Below are 19,957 nucleotides of genomic sequence, written 5' to 3'. Positions count from 1 at the left end.
AAAATAAAATAAAATATTTAAAAAAGGAAAAGGAAAGGAAACATGTGGATAACTGTAGTGTAGTAATTGTTTGAAGACAAGTTTCTTCTTCTTTGTGAGCAGATGAAATGTTCTTTCATGGATCACATTGTATTTCCTCTTTCCTGCCATTGCTCTTCCTTCTCCCCATCCCCCGGAGAGCCTTGATACTTGGTACATTTGAAGAAAGGTGGCATGTTGGGATTGGAGGAAGAAATTGCTTCCCATTTCTCTTCCCTCTGCCTAACTCTTCATGATGTTTCAGCTCGTTGGTATGAATTAAGAAAAGCCCAAAATGAGGAGAAGTCTTGCTTCTTGCCCCCTTCTCAGATGGCAGAGACAAGGCTAGTAAAAAAGAAACACAGACAAATTTTATACTTACTCTCAGAAATAAATTGGACTGTTTATCCAAACACAAATGATGGGAAATGACAGTGATTTTGAAGAGCCATGTGATACAGTGTGGTCAAGTTTTGCAAACAGGTGAGTTTTAAAGAGAAATGCACATTCTCAAATTTGGCAAATTTGTAGGCATTAAAAGTGTTGTGTGTGTGAAAAATATAGGCATGGGCATTGGAGCCTGGGTGTGGCATATGGTCCTGCTGGGTGAAAGGTACCATTCAAGGCCATGATTCCAGACTGTTCTGAAGAATATGTATTTATTTAGAATTATATATTTTTAATAGTGTATTATACTATGTATAAATATGTGTGATCATGCATTTCATTAAGCCTTGCACCAAATTTTATATTTAATTTTTGTATTTTAAAGAGGTACCCCAGTATTACATAGGCCTCAGGCCCCATACATAAAACCTAGTTCACCCCAAAGTTTTTCATATTTTGAAACATAAACTTAAGTGGAAGAAAATAAAGATAAGAAAAGCCATATAAGAATAATAGTATCTCAGTGGTCTGGGAGACTGAGGTAGGAGGATCTTGAGTTCAAAGCCAGCCTCAGCAATGGCGAGGTACGTAGCAACTCAGTGAGACCCTGTCTCTAAATGAAATACAAAATTGGGCTGGGAATGTGGCTCAGGGGTTGAGTGACCCTGAGCACTCCCTGGTACAAAAAAAATAAAATAAGAATCATAGTTTGTTTTTCAGAGAACAAATTATTTTGATTTTACTAAAGTATAATAATATTAATGTTATTGTTTATGAGTACTACTTTCTTAAGTATCTGATTAAATATATTTAATTTTTTTCAGTACTAGGGATTGAATTCAGAGCCTCAAGCATGGTAGGCAAGCTCTCTACTACTGAGCCATATCACCAGTTTATGAAACCATTTTTTAAATTATTCCATACTTTGGGAAATTCTATTTGAAATCCTGTTTATTTCAATTTAAGGTTCATTTTTTAAAAAAAATATTGATGCTTAATAGCTGTCTTATCTGAAGTAGACAATTCATTAAGATACACAGATCCTAATCATAGAAAAGATCATAGGTAGATCTACTAAATCAAGATATTAATTTTTCTATTTAGCTTACCAGTTATGCAGTAACTTCTCATCTTTCTTATTTCTGTTGATAGATCCTGCAACTTTTCAAAAGATGTTATATTTACATATGGTTAATAAACGTGCTCAAAGCTCATTGGCACTTCTCATTTTGGAGTGTTTCTCATAAGATTTCATAATTCTACTTCCAAGTTTTAAGGAGGAACATAAAAATGTATTTAGAATCTACTGACTTTTATCACTGCAGGAAGGGCAACAGAAATACTTGGTATTTGTTTTCAAGATGCTCTTTCTATAGAACAGATTTCTATAGTAAAGCAGCTACTTGTCTTGAAGGACATTATATGGGTGGGGTAGTTGGGCACAAGTGTATATTCTCTGAAAATGTCCACTAGGTGCATACTTACCTGTGACTATGTGTATTCTCAGAAAAGGTTAGCATACTAATAATAGTTGTGTAATTTCTTTTTAAGGTCAACATTTTAAAAAATTCTTTGCCAATAAATAATCAGCACACGTCTATCTGTATGGTATAAAAATTCAAGATCATCTTCTCATCTCATTTCAAAGTATTTTAAAGATTTTGCTATTTCAAATAACATTGATGAATCATTTCCAGTGAATCCATATAAAGCACATTATGCTATAGTGTATTCTAAAAGCTAGGAAGGATATCAAGTGTGATCTTCTTTCAGCTCCTACCATGTGATGGGTAACAGGTGCCCTTCTGTTACATTATTTGGAATATGCTAGCACATGAACTTTACAGGCGCCACTGCATATTTTATTGTTAATATTTTACCCATATTGTTATATATTAATATTTACCCTTATTTTAAATATTAAATAAATGCATTTTTCTTATTTTCAGAGAGGCATGTGATATTGATATGAAGGTTCTAATATTTTTTTTTCCACTCTTAAAAAGGGCAGGTGGACCATCTCCCTGGAGTATATAGCTCTGAAGACTGGGAAAGGGTTCCCAGTTAGCCTTCATGAGATGACTGTACCCAAGATTTAACACACATACACACCCCAGCGCACGCACACACAGTCACACACATTCATGTATGAATCCTTAAATTCCAAACTTGAGAAACTTTAGAGGTTACCTCATTCATGCCTTTCAATTTCAGATGCAATATTTGAAATAAAGTGATTCAATTTCTCCAACAGTCTAAAGCTAGTGACAGATCTGGGGCCAGAATCCTTAGTTGCCAAATGCCCGAGATACTGATTCCCTATTACCATAAGCCCAGCTACCTTCCTGTATAGACCTCAGATGCTTTTCTTGATCAACTTGAATTGGTTTTTCTTTAAATCTTGATTGAGGGATGCTTCTGTGTCACCGAACAAAATCACTTGTCTACACATGAGCCTTTGGGGTACATTCCAGATCCAAATTTTAACAGGCTCCTTTTTAGTACTGATGATTCTTTCCATTTTCTTTGAATGGTGAGATTGACTTATTGTTAATGTCATGACTTACTGTTAATGGATGATTCTTCATCCCAGGCAAAAAAAAAAAAAAAGAAAGAAGAAAGAAAAAGGAAGCCCCAAATAAAAAGTCAGTCAGCCCCATCTTCTTTTTTGTCTTATTAGAATATTTGATCACCTCTGTCTAAATGCCATTGCAGTTTTCTTTGCCTTGCTTTGCCCCTGGAGTGTGCTGACAGAATTCGGATTCCACCTTAGTTCTTTACCTTGCTTCCAAGGTAAAGTACATCCTGCTTATGGGGTAAGGCCAACCCTTAGTGTAACTACTGGTCACATGTAGCTATTTAAATTTACAGTAGTTAAAATTAAATTTTAAAGATGTCATTACTAGTTCACATGTGGCTGATGGCTGCCATATTGGACAGCACAGGTACCTGGCAATCTAATGGCGATTCTTTTTGGACAGCACAGTTCTAGACTGATCGCCATGGTATTTGGAGTTCTGCTTTTTAGAATGTTCTTGGGGAGCATTTCAAGAATTTAGAAGAGGATCAGTAGCCACTCCCTAGGTTATGTGCTTGCATGAACATTAATGTTTGAGAAATATCTTAGCCATGTATAGCAGAATATCATAGACTTGGTGGCTTAAACAGATGTTTCTCTATTTAATATCCCAAAGTTCTCAGTCAGGTTAGAATCAGGCCAGATGGTCAAAGAAAAGCCCAGGGAGTGTGAAAAGTAGAATTTTAACTGGAAGCCTCTATCTGAAAGACGATTTCCATTTTAGAGTTAGGGATCCACATTTCCCTTATCAAAATGTGGGTCCATCTGTTATCATCAACCTCCTCTTTCTTCCCCCCTTTCCCTTTCCTTTTTTTTTTAAATATTTTTTAGTGGTAGATGGACACAATACCTTTATTTTGTTTGTTTATTTATATGTGGTGCTGAGAATTGAACCCAGGGCCTTACACATGCAAGGAAAGCACTCTACCACGGAGCCACAACTCTAGTCCACCCTTTCCCCTTCTTGAATACTGCCTTTGTTATAATACCAGTTTCACAGATATCAACACAGGATGAGATGAATTAGTTTCTTGTCCTTAGATCATTCAGGATAACGGGAATGGGTAGGGTAAAAGCTGTACCATGCCCCTGCTACCCGGGAAATATGTGGTTTATATCTGTTTACCCCTCATGAAGTATAGTGAGCACATGATTTGATTTTAGTATTTGTTTCTGAGTCCTATATAAAAATCTTTAACACCCAGTAGGTTCCTGCTTTTGTTGGGGGCTAACTATAGTTCTGTAAAATGACTGCACTAAGAGATGAATGTCTCTAACACCTTTATCCTCTCTTTCCTGTTAGATGGGACACAAAACTGATGAAAGCATCACTTCTTCACTTTAATCCCTACCATTTCACTTCCAAAGGCATGTATTCCATTGGAGTTGCGCAGTCCCACCCACCTGGAGGTCTTTGAGAGTTCTTGGGGCTACTGCACAATGCATTGCCCAGAAACTTGCGATTTTCTTCCTGAAATTCAGCCCAGCTGGGGCACACATTTGCATGTACCAAGTCAGACCCTTTCATGAATGCATGCATGCATTTATTTAAAGATATTATTATGTCTCACTGCTCAGAGTGGCTTTTGGATAAGCAGTGCTGGCATCCACTGGGGATTTGTAAGAACTACAGAATCACAGAGCCCATCCCAGGTCTCCTGACTCAGAATCTGCATTTAAACAAGGTTATGTGCATATACATGCATTAATGTTTGATAAATGTCTTAGCCAGGTATAGAAGAATACCATAGATTTGGTGGCTTAAACAAGAAAAATTTATTTCTTACAGGTCTGGAGGATGGAAGTCTGAGATCGGGGGAACAGCATGATCAGGTTCTGGTGGGGGCCCTTTTCTGGGTTGCATACTGCTGTCTTATTGTGTCCTCCCTCATGTGGTATAAAAAAGGTTAGAAAACTTCTTGGGGTCCCTTTATAAGGGCATTAATCCCATCCATGGGTTTCAGTGACTACACCCAGCTGTAAAACCTAATCACCTTCCGATTATCATCACATAGGGGGTTAGGATTTCAACACATAAATGAGTGGGATATACAAGCATTTAATCCATTGCAAGAAAACCCCATAGACATTGGATGTTTTTTGTGTGTGTGTGTGTGTGTGCATGTGTGTGTATGTGAGAGAGAGAGAGAGAAAGAGGGAGGAAGGGGGTCCTCTTCAAGTGAGACTAGTCAGGAGAGAGAGATTCATGAGGAGACCGGAGCCTTGGGGCTGGTGCAGATTGTGGAAAGTCATCAAAAGACATCAGAGAGCCTTCAGGAGTAGCGATGAGCAGAGAAAAGGGAGACAGAGAAGCAAGTGAGTTCTCAGGGCTAAGCTTGGACCCCTGAGGTGTCTACAGATCATAAAGAGGAAGGCAGGCTCTGGGAAGGGTACACTCCTGGGGGTCAGCCCTGCAGGTTGTTTGAACAGCCCCATTTGCTTTAGTTAGTAGTTCAATAAAGAAAGATGGGGCTGCTGTGAAAAGTGAATGCTCTGAAACCAGGCTGCTGGGACCTGATGTTTCTCAAGGCTCTCAAGGCAGTTTTAAAAGGGTACTATTGAGGCATATAAGGGAGGAAGTGTCTCTGGGTGTCCAGACCCCATGTGGATGCTAAAGCCCACCTTTAGTGGGGGCTTATGTGGTCTTTCTGAAGGGCTTTTTAAATTCCTGGAGATGTTGAGGGGAACTCTGATTTTGGACTTGAGAGACCGAGAGATCAAACAGTGGGGACTTGGACGATCCATCTTTAACTCCAGTGTGCACATGAGTCACTTTATGAAAGCACAGGGTCTGATGCAGGATTCTGCATTTCTCACAAGCTCCCAGGTGATATGGATATGCTGGTCCTCTGAGTAGCAAGGCTAAGATCCCAGAAAATCCGGATTCTGGTTCAGATTTGCCTGTAAAATCCCTGTGCCTATTACTTAACCCCCAAGTCAAAGGACATGATCCTGAGGGGTGCTGTTGGCCTATCTGGGATCTTCCCTGGCCACTCAATGCTTCCTTCTTCTCTTGGGGGTTTGTTGACTACCCCCCAGTCTTCCCCAGGTGATGGCCTTAATGAAACATTAGGACATGATGGCTATGATGCATCTGCTAAGTTTCAGGCCAGCTTTTGGGGGGCAGGTGGGGCTAGAGACCCAATGATAAGAAAAAAAGCCAGAGGCTGGGGATGAATGATTGAATAAAGACAGGCAGAAACCGGTGAGCAGGTTCCTGGGGGGCCCTGGAAGGCTGCCTGGGAGAAGGGCTTCCCAGGGTAAGCAGTGAGGAGTAGGAGGCTGTATGGACTCCCCTACCATAGTCTCAGTCACACAAACAACCCGTCTTGGTATTTCCAATATCCGTGGAAGAATATGCATTTGGGGCCAGTTTGGACTCTTGGCTCAGGCCTTTGGGTGCTTTGGTTTGTCCCTTGTTCCCAAGGCCATCCTTGCTAGGGGCTCAGCCACCTCACCCCTTCCCACACACTAACTGTCAGGGTCAGTGTAGGCAATAGAGGAGGGAGACAGTGGAGGGATCAGTGTGAGGTGGACAGGAAGACGAGGAGATTTGGGTGGGACATAGTGAGGAAGCTGGCCATTGTCTTTGCGTTTTCTTGGGTAAGTTTGCATGGCGACTGGTAATGGGGTTAGTCACCACGGATGCAGCACATCACTGAATATCACCCATTTCACGGGGAAGCCCCAGAGCCCTGGCAGCTTGATTAGGTCCTTGCCTTCCCTTCTTCCTGCTTTCCCTGTGTCCTTGGCCTAGCAACAATGCCAGGTCCTTGCATGCTCTGTAGTCCTCTTGCTGATCATGTTCGTAATAGCAACTCAGACCCCAGTGTGCCCAAAAGGATCTCCTGTGAGTCTTGTTAAATGCAGTTTCCCACTCAGGCCCCAGGAGGTTCTGATGCTGCTAGGTGCAGAGGACAGGGCATCAAGTGAAATGCCCTGTTTCGATTGAGCAGGTGACTGGGGTTGGTTACTTGCTTCCCCTTCCCCTCTGAGTGAAAGAGAGGTCTCCTTTGAGGGACTGAGATTCCCAGCTGGGTTCAATCTCTATATGTTTCCTCTTGGAGTGGAGGTTCTGGGAAGAAGTTTAAGTCAAGTACGAAGGCTGCTGTCTGTGTGTGCCATAGTTGAGTTGGAGACACTGGGGGGAGGATTTGACCCAGCCTGCCTATTTCTCCGAGTCCCTTTGCCCACCAGACATAGTGTGGAAACAGCTGGAAGGAGAGAAGTTTAAATGGAATCCATGACCTCTCTGCAACTGAGTTCTTCTTCCAGACTCCTTTTCTGGATCTCTCATGTCTTTGGGGAAGCTTTGAGGAAGTTGAGGGAGTTGAGGGAACCCAGTTGCAGAGTTTATTTAGCTCCCAGCTTCTCTCCTCCTGGTGGTTTTGGAGAGGTCTCTTTAGTGAGTTGCAACCTTTCTACAATTTGTATTCCTTTCTAAGGACCACAAACAAATGCAAAGGGAAGATTTTGTTTAAAAAAATCCACGTGGAAGCCAGGCATGGTAGTGCATGCCTGTAATCCCAGCAGCTCTGAAGGCTGAGACAAGAGGAGTTCAAAGCCAGCTTCAGCAATGGCGAGGTGCTAAGCAAGTCAGTGAGACCCTATCTCTAAATAAAAAATACAAAGTAGGGCTGGGGAAGTGGCTTAGTGGCCAAGTGCCCCTGGTACCTCGCTGCAATCCCCCCTCAAAAATCCATGTGAAGCCAACTGTCAGTCCAGCTTGGGAAGCTAGGGCAGGAGGTTTGCAAGTTTGAAGCTAGCAGCACAGTGAGACACTGTCTCAAAAAAAAAAAAAAAAAAAAATCCATGCAAAAATATCCACATGAATTAAACCAGTACTCCACTTCCCTCTCTTCACTCACAAAGGGTGAGAATCACCAGGCAAAGCCTCCTGAGACTCAAGGTGTAGGGAAAGGAAGGGGGTCATTGGGAGAGTGGTGCTGCTCACTGGAGTCTGCAGAAGGCAGTCCACTGGCAGCTGGTTTATGTAAACCTGACCTCCAACTCTGGGGTGAAGACCTGGGGTGCATAGAGTAGACGCAGCTGTGTAAACTGCTGGGTGGGGTATTTATAGCCTTGGTTGAGGAGCTCTGAGCCAGCCCAGAGAGCCAAAGTCAGTGGCGACTGCCATCGCTGTGTTTCTTGTGCCCATTAACTTCTTTCTAGGTGGATGCATTAAGCAGGCATTCCAAGACTCAGTTTCTGCATCTGAAAATGGGGGCAGGGGCTGTTGCATGGTTCTCTGGATATCTGAGAATGGTGGCCCTCTCCATTCTAGTTTACAAAAAGCAGCTCACCGTTTTAGTTCACAGGGAGGGGAAAGTTAGTATGTCCTCTCAGACATAAGGTTATAAAGCCTTGATTCTATAAGACTACTCCTCCAGGCTCCCAAAACTCCCAGAGAAGGTGTTAATTGCATACCTGGACTTTGCAGTCAGATGTAGGTTTGGTCCCCAGCTTGATTATTTAACTCCATCAGCAGCAGCAAAAAAAAAAATGGGCAGCACTCTATATGAGGAGGTGGTGAGATAGTACAGGAAGGATACTTGGGCACATAAAAGATGCTTTTGCTGATTATGCAGCACAGTCCCTCTGAGCTGTTTCCCCAGGTGTCTGAAGGAGTTAATCCCCTCAGCAGAAAGGAGGCAGCCCTACCTCCCTGCTGGGCCTGGGGTCAGCACTCAGTTAGGCCTGGAAGCCCCATGGGATAAAATTGCTCACAGGAGACTGTGTGTTAGACTTGGGATGAAGGCTGTGAACTGGGGCTGTTTGTCAGGGAGGACCCAAGGAGACCCATTCTTGGTGTCAGAAATCCTTGGGCTCTCTATGCTCCAGTCATGAGAAGGAGGAGGGGGAGAGAGACAGAGAGAGATGGAGAAAGCAAGCAGAGAGAGAGAGAGAGAGAGAGAGAGAGAGAGCGAGCACACACAGGAGGGTGAGCACATAGCTCTGTAATGGAAACTTGGCATGCAGCCTCCCCTTTCTTTCCTTCCTCAGTGCATGCAGCTTGAGGCTCGGATTGAGAACTGGGCTTCCTCCCTCCTAGCAGCACCCCACACCATTTCCAGTTTCATTCCTGTCCTCCCTTTTTGGAGCCCACAGTCATACAAACTGCCTCTGTTGGTGACATGTGTCATGGGAGCCGCCCCTCTTCACCCCGACACTCACCCCTTCCCCTGACTAATTAGGCCAACATGCAACTTCCAGGGCCTGGCAGATGAGGAGCCAAGAATGCGGTGGACAGGGGCCAAGTGTTTTTGTTGACATTGCTCAAGTGTAGCTTTGTGGAGCAGCCTCTTTGCTGTAGCAGAGAAGTGCAAGGAAGCTGGGGTAGGTGAGCAAGGAGAGAGCAGTGAAAGCAGCGAGTGTGGGCACCTCTCGGGATCCCCTTTGCCCACCCCACCCTCCACAGCTTCCCTACTGACCACCCTCTGCTCCTCCTCCCTAAATACAAGAATGCAACCCTCCATGTCATGGCCAGTGGGACCAGCTTAGTCCCCATGAAATCTACACTGAGCTGAGCATCAGGCATAGAGTGGGGTTTTAGTAAGGTCTTTTTATTGTTGTTGTTGTTGTTTGTGATGCTTCCCAGGGGTGATGCTTGTGCCTCACTGTTATTCCTAATAGTTTCTGGGAACATAGCTCCAGTGAGGCAGTGTTCACTGGACTACACTATCCATCTACCTTACTATTGTCTGGACAGTGCAACCACAATGAATTTCATCCCATCCAGGGGACTACCAAAAATTTGGAATCTGAAGTCAGTTAAGTTGGGTTTAGATTTTTATTCTGTTGCTTGCTTAATCTTGGACAAGTTATTCAGAGTGCCTCACTTTCCTTATTTGCAAACATGGAGCTAATATTTCCATGTAGGATTTGTGTGAAGATGAAACATGTTGAAGAATAGAAAGCCCTTTGTATACAACAGACACTCAATAAGTGGAAGACAGGAAAGCTATTAAAGGTGGTTGAAGTGGCCCATGGGTTGACTCTGATCTTAGGCAAATCACATCTGCTTTGCCTTATTTACCCTGAAGGTAAGTTGACCACAGAATCAATTGCTGTTTTCTCCTTCACTGGGAGTTTTGTGAGGACAAGTGAACTCACTGGGTTATAATGCTGTCAAACTTGGTTCTCACTTGGAAGGAAAATGAATGAAATGCAATGTTTTCATCATATTTTCTCAGACTGTAGTCTCTGTATTATTATATCAGTGGTCAGTGGTCAAGTATATTTTTGTTGAGATAAAAGTTTGTAGGTTTTGGAATCTAGAGGTGCTGCCTTAATAGTCTCTAATTCCTGAAGATATTGAATCATTATGTAAAAAAAAATCCTCTAATTTTCTGCTACAATAGCTGGCTTTACTTTTACATCTCTTAATTGGTATCAGCTTTTCTCTTAGAATTACAGAACCATGGAAACTTGGCATAAAAAAGAACTTTGGAAGTTATTGGAAGGGATACATTTATTTCTTTGCAGATCTTTGGGGTCTTCCTGAACCTTAGAATTGCAGTTCCATAGAATGCTTTTCTCTGACCCAGATTATGACAACAGTAAATGGCCAGTCAGCCAGCCTCAGCATGACTCTCTAGATACCACGTGGGCTGGCAGCTACATGGTGCCCTGTCCATATCCCATGCACTGGCTTCTTCTGTGCATATTGGCAAATTACAGCTTCTAGAACTTGCATCTCATTGTCCAGGATCCTTGCTGGGCACCAGAGCTCACTTTAGATATGTATGTGGTCGGTTGAAAATTATGGAGAATTAATGTCCTCTGGAACAGTCTTCAACTAATGGCAGACCAGTAGTAGGCGGATAAATACCCAAGCTCCCTCACATCTTGGTGTCTGAGATGCATGTATACCCTGGCTCCCAAGAGCTTTCAACAAGGATCAGGGTCTCCTCACTCATTTTGGCAACTGGCTTAAAGCATACCTTCTCTGCCCCACTTCCCTATTTCCTTATAGATTCTTCCTGGAATCACCTCCCATATAACCAGTGGTGCTCACATCTTCCCCTGAGGGGTTGCTTCTGAGGAAACCCAGCCTGAGATGAAGGAAATGCCTTTATCCACACTTTTAGGTCATTTTTGTTTTGATGATATAATATTACATTCACATTGAAGACTGCTTGTTGGAGTTTAAATCCTCTGACCTTATTGTTTTTTCATGAATTCTTGAAATTTTTTTCCTCTTCTTATTCTCAAGCATAAGAGTTAACCATTCCATTCAACCAAATGGCACAAATGCTTAGAAAACTTTGAATTATTCCTTTGTTGGTGTTTTGACAATTTTGGATAAGGTGATATCTGTGGCTACAATGTAGGTTTTTGTATTTCAGTCTAAAAATTATTAGCATTTCACCACCACCACCCCTTTCTTTTGGTACTGGGGATTAAACTCAGGGTCAATCAACTGCTGAGCCCCATCCCCAGTCCTTTTTGGATCTTATTTAGAGACAAGGTTTCTCTGAGTTGCTTAGTGCCTCGCTTTTGCTGAGGCTAGCTTTGAATGTGCGATCCTCCTGCCTCAGCCTCCCAAACCACTGGTATTACAAGCATGCATCAGTGTACCTGCCCCCACCCCTTTTTTTTTTTTTGAGAAAAAAAATCTGGGGATGTCCTGACCAATACATATAAGTTATAATTAGGCATCTTGATAATTTTACCTCAGGGAGTAGAGCTGTGTTTGACTGAGAAAGACCTTAGTATGTGATACTCTATGTGTTCTTTTGGCTTGGGTGAGGTGCCCACAAACATTGTCATTTCCAGAAATTTCCACGAGTCTCTCTTTATGGTACAATGGGAATGATAATTTCAACTTGTACCTACTGGGCACCAACTCTTGAGCCAGTACTGATTAGGTGTTGGAGAAACCATGTTCATGTTTCCGCTTTCTTTCCCGAGTGGTACCGTGAGGATCAAATTTAATAGTGAAGGTGAAATCACATGGGAACTGAACCACTGTAGGAATAGAGAAGGGAGCAGGATGACATTTGGCTCTTCCTTGACCATTTCAGAATACCATGTCAACATGGCTGGGTGAACTCTGTGACCTTGTATGAAGGCCCTGGGAACCATAAATTAGGCCCTCTCTTGAATTTATGGCCATTTTCTGACCATAACTGTTCTAGACATCCAAGACTTAGTCATGGTCTCATATAATTTCTTCCTTTAGTGCCAAGTTCTTAGAAAGAGCCATCTTAATTGGTTGCCTCCATCTCCCAATGACCCCTGATGTCTAGTTCAAATTGCCATTTCTTTGCCTTTGTCTTTTTAAAGTTGTCTATGATAGTTAGGACCACTGACTACTCTTTTCTTTTTTTTTTTTTAATAGGTGCCATTAGCTCCCATTTATTTATTTGTTTATTTATCTGAGTGTTTTTTTTAAAGTTTGTTTTAAATAGTTAGACATAACAGTAGAATGCATTTTGATACATCATACATAAATGGAATATAACTTCTCATTCATCTGGTGGCACATGATGTAGAATTACACTGTAGAATGGTCGAGTAATCATATATGGATATAGGGTAATATTGTCTGATTCATTCTACTATCCTTCCTACCCTCATACCCCCTACCCTCCCTTCACTCCCTTTACTTAGTCCAGAGTACCTCTGTTTTTCCCTACCCCCAACCTTATTGTGAATTAGCATTTGCATATCAGAGAAAACATTCGGCCTTTGGCATTTTGGGATTGTCTTATTTCTCTTAGCATGATATTCTTCAGCTCCACCCATTCACTATTCTTTTCTTGAATTCTCTTTCTGCCTCCCTTCTGTGATACCATGTTCCCTTGCTCTTTCCCTTCCTGCCCTGATCCTTTGCTTGATTCTTTTACTCTATTTGCGCCCTGGAGGAATGTCAGGTTTCCCAAGATTTCTTCTTCCATTCCTTCTCAGTCGTCATCCCGGGATCTCTATCTTCACATGGAACATATAGACATACGTCTCATGTTCTTCCCTATTTGCTCATTACTCTCTTGGGGCCTTCTGTACATTAATTTTCTCACCTGAGGAATCTTTACCCACAGATCATATACTTACCTTTTGATACCCTGAAGATACTTCAAACTCAACATGTCCTAAACAGAATAGATTGTGTTCTTTCCTTGTATGTGCCCTTTGATCTCTGTTCTTTCCCCTGGCATTTCCATCCCCATGGACATCTTAGCCAGCGACCTGAACTCTGTCACATGCTCAGCCTCTAACATGTATTCTGTGCTCTGCTTTTTCTTTCTTTTTTTTTTTTTTTTTAAAAAAAAAAACTTACTTTGTGGTGCTCACTGGACTATTTGGTTTGTAGCCATATTTTATGACCCTGACATAGACTTCCAAGCTCTTTGGGGCTTCCCTTCCTTTCCTAGTGTGCACTTGGGACACATGTGTACTCTTTCCAAGGGCCCATGAGCTTAACAACATGGAGATGGTGAAATGGTAACCTAATTTGGGTAACCCCAAGAGACAGATCCTGAGCTCATGTTCAGTGGCAGATGGTTTATTCAGAAGGTAATTCTGAATAAAGAAATGCCAGTGGTTGGTAGGCTGAAGCCAGCTTTGCTGACATAATGGAAATGACTGCACTCATATCTTCCCAATTCTATTCTCAGGGATGTCATGTAGGTAACTTAAAATTGGCCTTAATGGGAGTATTGATAGCTTGCAAATAGACCAATGGCTACATTTCTGGAATACTTTTCCAATTTGAGAATTGATTTCTAAGCATTGGGTGCAGGAAATTTCGAGACAGGGAAGAGACAACCACTAATGAAATGTGCTTTATCGAGGGAATTATACTGTTGATAATTGGAGCGTATCAATTATCAATTACTGGGAACAACTTAGGAACCCGTTTAGAATTCACACCATAAAGTCATCCCATTCAAACAGTTAGGTATTTATACAACAAATTCTAGGTATCATTGGCTGAGGGTTGCCTCTGTTGGGCCCAATAGAATCTAGTGAAAGCCCTTAGGTGGGTAAAGGCAGGATGGCTTGAGGGGATCTAGGCAAGGCAGAGAAAATCATGGCTGGTAAAGGCACTGCACACCCAGCATTGGTAAAGGCTGAAACAGCTGTTAGTTAATGTGTGGTGGTTGTCTTTTTTTTTTTTCTCCAGAGCTTGACCTCATGGACCTCATAGGGGAAGACAGAAAATGGATGGTAGGAAGGAAGCTAATGCAGGTGAATGATACCCTAACTTCTGAAGATACAGGATTCCGGAGCAGCAAGAACTGCACTGAACCAGGTAACAGCAATGTCTATGTACTCAGTGGTGGCTGCCATTTTCTTTGGTTATGGCTGAGGAAGGGCTGGATGACATATTTTGCCTTTGATTTCAAATACTGAGACACATGAAGGACATTTAGGGTAGCTGTCTAAGAAACTCAAAGGTGAGAAACAAAGGGATTTTACAGGTATGTTTCCAGCTCTGTCTTCTTTTCCTAGTGGAGTTAAGAAGAAGGTAAGTCAAAGTCAGTGGTGTCCTGATTTCATACTGATATCAAATGGAGTCTGATACTAGCAAGTGAGAGGCTGTGACAGGAGAAGGATGAGTGAGGATGCTTTGCGGCTCTCTTTGCTTTGATTCCTAGGATCCTTTCTGACTGGTCTTTAATCGGGAGCCTTGATTTTGTCACAGGAAAGATACATGACGTTGATCTTCTTGGAAGAAGTAAATATGCATTTATGCATCTATCTTTTGTTCTAATTTGATATGTATTGTGCCTATTCTTGGAAAGATACATGGAACATTTTACCTCTAGTATTACTGACCTGAAAAAGAAAATAAATTCAAAGAGGATCAATGGGAACTAGGGATTATTGGGACTCAGTTTATCGTCCTGGAAACTGAAAAGTATGCCTCTGGGTGGATGAAGTTGCTAAAAATTTAGAACAGGGGTCAGAAAACTTGTTCTGGAAAGAGCCAGGCAGTAAAATAGTGTCTGTAATACAGTCTCTAAAAAAGTTGTGTGTCTTTTTTTTTTTTAACATTGCTTTAAAAAAAATTTTAAATCATTCTTAGCTCACAGGCTATACAAAAACCAGCTGTGGGAAGGATTAGGTCTGTAGCCATATTTTATGACCCTGACATAGACTTCCAAGCTCTTTGGGGCTTCCCTTCCTTTCCTAGTGTGCACTTGGGACACATGTGGGCTCTTTCCAAGGGCCCATGAGCTTAACAACATGTTGATCCCACATCCAAAAACCAGTCTGATTTTAGTGTCATCATGAATGGATATAACAGTCATCAATGCATCCACAAAAACTACCTACGTTTGAGTATAGAAAGTGTTTCAGGAAGTTGTGTAGTTATTCTGTTTGGGGAAGGTAGATGGAAGTACCTTTACTACCATACTGAGAATCTTAACAATCAGCTCTCAAGCAAAGTTGGAAAGAATAAAAGATAGATCCTCCTTGTACCCAGCCCCCAAACCCTACATAACCTATATTCCTCAAGTTGGAGAATTCAAAGGTTACTGTGGTTATTAAATGCTCACAAGGAACATTTTTGAAGGTTAGTGAAGCGTATTAGCTAGAAATGAAGATGTCCATGATGGGCTTGAGTGTCCCAGCTGAGAGAATAGAGCCATATAGATTCTAAGAGTCCTAAAGGACATGACAGGAACAGTGCAGTTTCTGGGCCAGGGACTCTGTTAGCTGATCTGGTCCTGGAGTCAAACATTTTTTTCAACATCTATGTTAGTCAGCTTTACATCGTTGTGACCAAAATTCCCAACAAGACCAATTTGGAAGAGAAAAAGGTTATGATGGAGTGATGGTTTCAGAGGTTCAGTCTGTGGTCAACTGATGCCATCACTTTGGGCCTAAGGTGAGGCAGAACATCATGGCAGAAGGGTGTGGGAGAAAAATTGCTCAGCTCATGGTAGCTGGGAGGTAGGGAGACAAGGGGAGGATCAGGAAACAAAAATATAAACCCCAAAGGATGTCCGTGGTCACTTAACTTCCTCCCAGTGTGCCCCAGCATGTAATTAGTCCATTCAAATTATTAGATCTTCAAATGGAGTAATACACCGATTAGGTCACAGTTCTCATGAGCTAATCATTTTACCTCTCACCATTAACACAGAAGATTTTTGGAGGATACCTCATATCCAAACCATGACAACATCTTTCTCAACTAAGAGCTGATGCTGAGTGAAATGTTAAAAGACAGGAAACTCAGTATTAGAGAATCCAGTTGTCACCTTTGGTATGGAAAGAATAGAGTAGACAAGATAGAGTGACAAGGCTCCTGTGTTGAGTGTAGACATGTGCAGAGCCAGTGGGGATAGAGGGCTTCTGTTCCCTATTGTTGGGGTTGTGTTTTGGCGGGTAGGTGGGTAGGCTGTCTCTGAGTGCCTTGCTAACTGTACTAAGGATTGGCTTTCTCAGAGTGGCAGGTGTAGAAACCTCAAGTGCATTGAAAGCCATTCCAAGAGAGGGAAGGACTCAGCTTCGTGGGTAGCAAGGAATGTGAACTGGTTGATATAAAGAGCACAGATTCAACCTCTTCTGGAAATGGCAGGGAGGGCACAGGGAAGGAGAGGAAACGAATGGCTTTAGGAGGGGAATGGGAGGCAATAAAAGACAGCTGTCACGTTATGTATAGCAGGTCCAAAAATGATATGGAACCAGAATAGACATTCTTGATTTCCTTATCTGTAGACTAAAAGGACTGGGCTTCATTTTTGGGGCCCTTGATTATGAACTTAATTCTATAGGGAAGAAGAGCATGCCGGAAACAGGAAGAGTCCTGTTCAAACCCTAACTTGTCAGAGCATGTAATCCATCACAAAGCCTGTTTGAACAGTGGGGACCAGTTGTTTTTCTGAATGCTATTGGAATGAAATGTCTCTAACTGTGCCAACCAATGTGGACATTCAATGATGATTTAAATATAAATGAATTCAAATTAAATAAAATAAGAAATTCAGATTCTCAGTTGTCCTAGCCATATGTCAAATATCTAATAGCCATATGCAGCTGCCATAACTGGACAGCACAGGTTTTAAAACATTTCCATCAGTACAGAAAGGACTATTGGATATGCTGGTCTAGAACTTCCTGTTGTATTTGGACACATGTCCTGTCCTTCCAGCTCTTTTGTAAATATCTCAAGGCTAAGGCGATGTGTATATCTGAAAGCCCCTATCTAACCTGGGTATTGGAGTCATGCTCACCTGGGTTTGAATCCCAGATTAAAAGCTATGGGCTTTGGCAACATAATGAGGTTATCTAAGCTTGACTGCTTCTCTGTGAAATTGCAATAATCATTCCAACCTTTCATGACTGCTGTGAGAATTAGTAATGAAGTAATGAAGTATGTACAGCTTAATGCTGTAGTAGTTTACTTATGAACTTCCCACTGTCTGCTGAGGGGTGCACATTTCCACATTATGGGTGGGCCAACATGCAGGATTTCTAGAGCCACATGCTCTAGTTGATTTCTATAAGAATAGGCAGATGCAACTATCTAGTTTTGTCAGTAATCCACAATTTTATGTAGTCCAAGTATGAGCAGCCAGTTAGCTGGAAAGTGAGGCTCAAGGACTCTCTTCTCACACAGAGAAACTTTGAATATCCCACACATGGTAATGAGCACCACCACCTCTGCTCATCATCTCTGTGTTTAACAACAATGTGATCAAAACTTGCCACACACATACATACACATGTGCGCAACCAAGGTAACACACCCAGTTGCCTCAATGCCCTTCCCAGAATGCTGTGGGAGGTCTGCTTCTCTGTTTCAACTGAGCAGATATTTCATGAAAAGATGTTGATAACCAAAGTGCTTGTCAGGTCCTGATTTAGTATTCTTTTTTTTTGGGCGGGGGGTTGAGGTGGGGTACCAGGGATTGAACTCAGGGGTACTTGACCACTGAGCCACATCCCCAGCCCTATTTTGTATATTATTTAGAAACAGGGTCTCACTGTCTCACTGAGCTGCTTAAGGCCTCACTATTGCTGAGGCTGGCTTTGAACTCACGATCCTCTTGTCTCAGCCTCCGGAGCCACGAGGATTACAGGCATGCACAGCTCTGATTTAGTATTACATTTTTAATAGGACAATAAACCCCTATCCATAGGGAGTATTCGAGAGCCCCCCCAGTGGAAATTGTCAATGGCATAGAACCCTATATATACTGTTTTTCTTCTCGTACATACATACTTAGGATAACAGGCATGGTAAGATATTAACAATAAAAAATAGAACAAATATAACAATATACTGTCATAAAATTTATGTAAAAATAATGAATTATTCACTTCTGGAATTTTCTATTTGATATTTGGGACATTTAATATTTTGGGACATAATATGGATTATGTAGGGTTTGGTGGCTGGGCACAAGGAGGATCTATCTTTTATTCTTTCCAACTTTGCTTGAGAGCTGATTATTAACTTCTGGAATTTTCTATTTGATATTTCTATTTACTATTTCAGGTAACTGAAACTGTGGGTCACTGAAACCAAAGAAAATGAAACTGTGGATAAGGGGGTCTGCTGTATTCATCTCCTCTTAAGAGGCCCTGAATGCAATGCATATGATGTGTGCTGGTTGAATACGGTGGTTTCTGCTCTGAAAAGTCTTAATATAGGGGTAGGAAGGAGCCCTGTGGTTTCTGGACTGCCTCCCTTCCTATTTGTGGTGATGTCAGCAGCAACCTGGTACTGAACAGAGACGGTGGATCAGGGTTCCCTCTGTGTTCATAGGGGGATTATTTCCACAGGAACTTGAGCATTCGAGGTGCCAGTGTGTCCGTGGCGGTGGCTATGTGAGTAATGGTATTAAGGTCACATTTCAAGAGTTAATTTAATGCCTGTTCATATCCATTTGCTACCTGTGATATCACAGGTTTTTCAGATTCTTGGTATGCCTGCCTTTAGATGCCATCAGAGGAAAGGCTGTAGATTCAGGGACTAGAGACTGAATGACCTGTTTTGTGACTGTATTTCCTATTGGGGATATCAGGCTGGTTTGCTTCTCAGATGTCCATTTATTCACCAGTGAAATAGATCTTAAAATTCTTTATACTTGCCATTGCACAAATCCAAAAATTCTGAGAAATTTCATGAATAGAAATTGACCAAAAACTTCTACTTACTCCACGACATCATCCACTTTTTTTGGTTGGTTGTTTTGGTACTGGGGACTGACCCCGTACCCCAAAATGGGGCGCTTAACCACTGAGTCACATCCCAACCCTTTTTTACATTTTATGTATTTAGAGACAGGGTCTTGCTGAGTTGCTTAGGGCCTCGCTAAGTTGTTGAGGCTGGCTTTGAACTCGCGATCCCTCTCCTACTGGGATTACAGGCATGTACCACCTTGTCCGACTGACCTCCACTTCTCTTAATAACTTATTTTGCTTTTGCAAAATTCTATGCTAGACTTCAACCTGTCTTCTAATTCATCTGCTCCTCTCCTCGAAAGCTAAGAGTACAGAGCATCCAGTTTTCAGATAAAATGAAGCCCAGGGTGCAGGAGGCCTATTCAGAATGACAATATTGACTCACTGACTAGTGTGGCAGCACTGCCTTCACGTGACAGTGGCCATTTAAAGAACATTGATATGTGTGTGTGTGTGTGTGTGTGTGTGTGTGTGTTTTAAACGCCATTCTTCTGCTCTTCAAAGTCTTGGTTTTAGTGGAAATTTGTAATTTTATTATTTTACCTCCAGAATTGCATGACAAAGACTGACCTCCAGGCTTCATTTTTTTTTTTTTCTGTAATTGTTCCAGCTCTCTGTGAATTTTTAAGGTTGTTTTCTTAGCCTGACACTGCCGATTTCATCTGAAGCCTGGAAACATATTGTTTTTTTGGCAAATAACACTTGAAATTGTTTACTCAGATGACCTATTAAGAGAAATTTAACTTTGAATAAATTTGATCCACGGAAAATTAAGTTAGCTAAATGTAATACTGAGGGTGGTGGACAAACTGCAGCAGGAATGAA

The 19,957-nt window shown here is 41.9% G+C and overlaps 1 protein-coding gene across 1 annotated transcript in view; it reads left to right on the top strand.

The window, feature by feature from the left end:
* Slc24a3 (solute carrier family 24 member 3) overlaps nt 1-19,957 on the top strand; it is a 518,418-nt gene that overhangs the window by 56,916 nt on the left and 441,545 nt on the right. Inside the window, exon 2 of the mRNA XM_076851476.2 lies at nt 14,112-14,240. Coding sequence (XP_076707591.1) covers nt 14,112-14,240 — 129 coding nt within the window. The remainder of the gene's footprint in view (nt 1-14,111; nt 14,241-19,957) is intronic.

Source organism: Callospermophilus lateralis, chromosome 3 (assembly GCF_048772815.1).
Source record: "Callospermophilus lateralis isolate mCalLat2 chromosome 3, mCalLat2.hap1, whole genome shotgun sequence".
Lineage (NCBI taxonomy): Eukaryota > Metazoa > Chordata > Mammalia > Rodentia > Sciuridae > Callospermophilus > Callospermophilus lateralis.
This window is presented reverse-complemented; position numbering and strand designations above follow the sequence as displayed.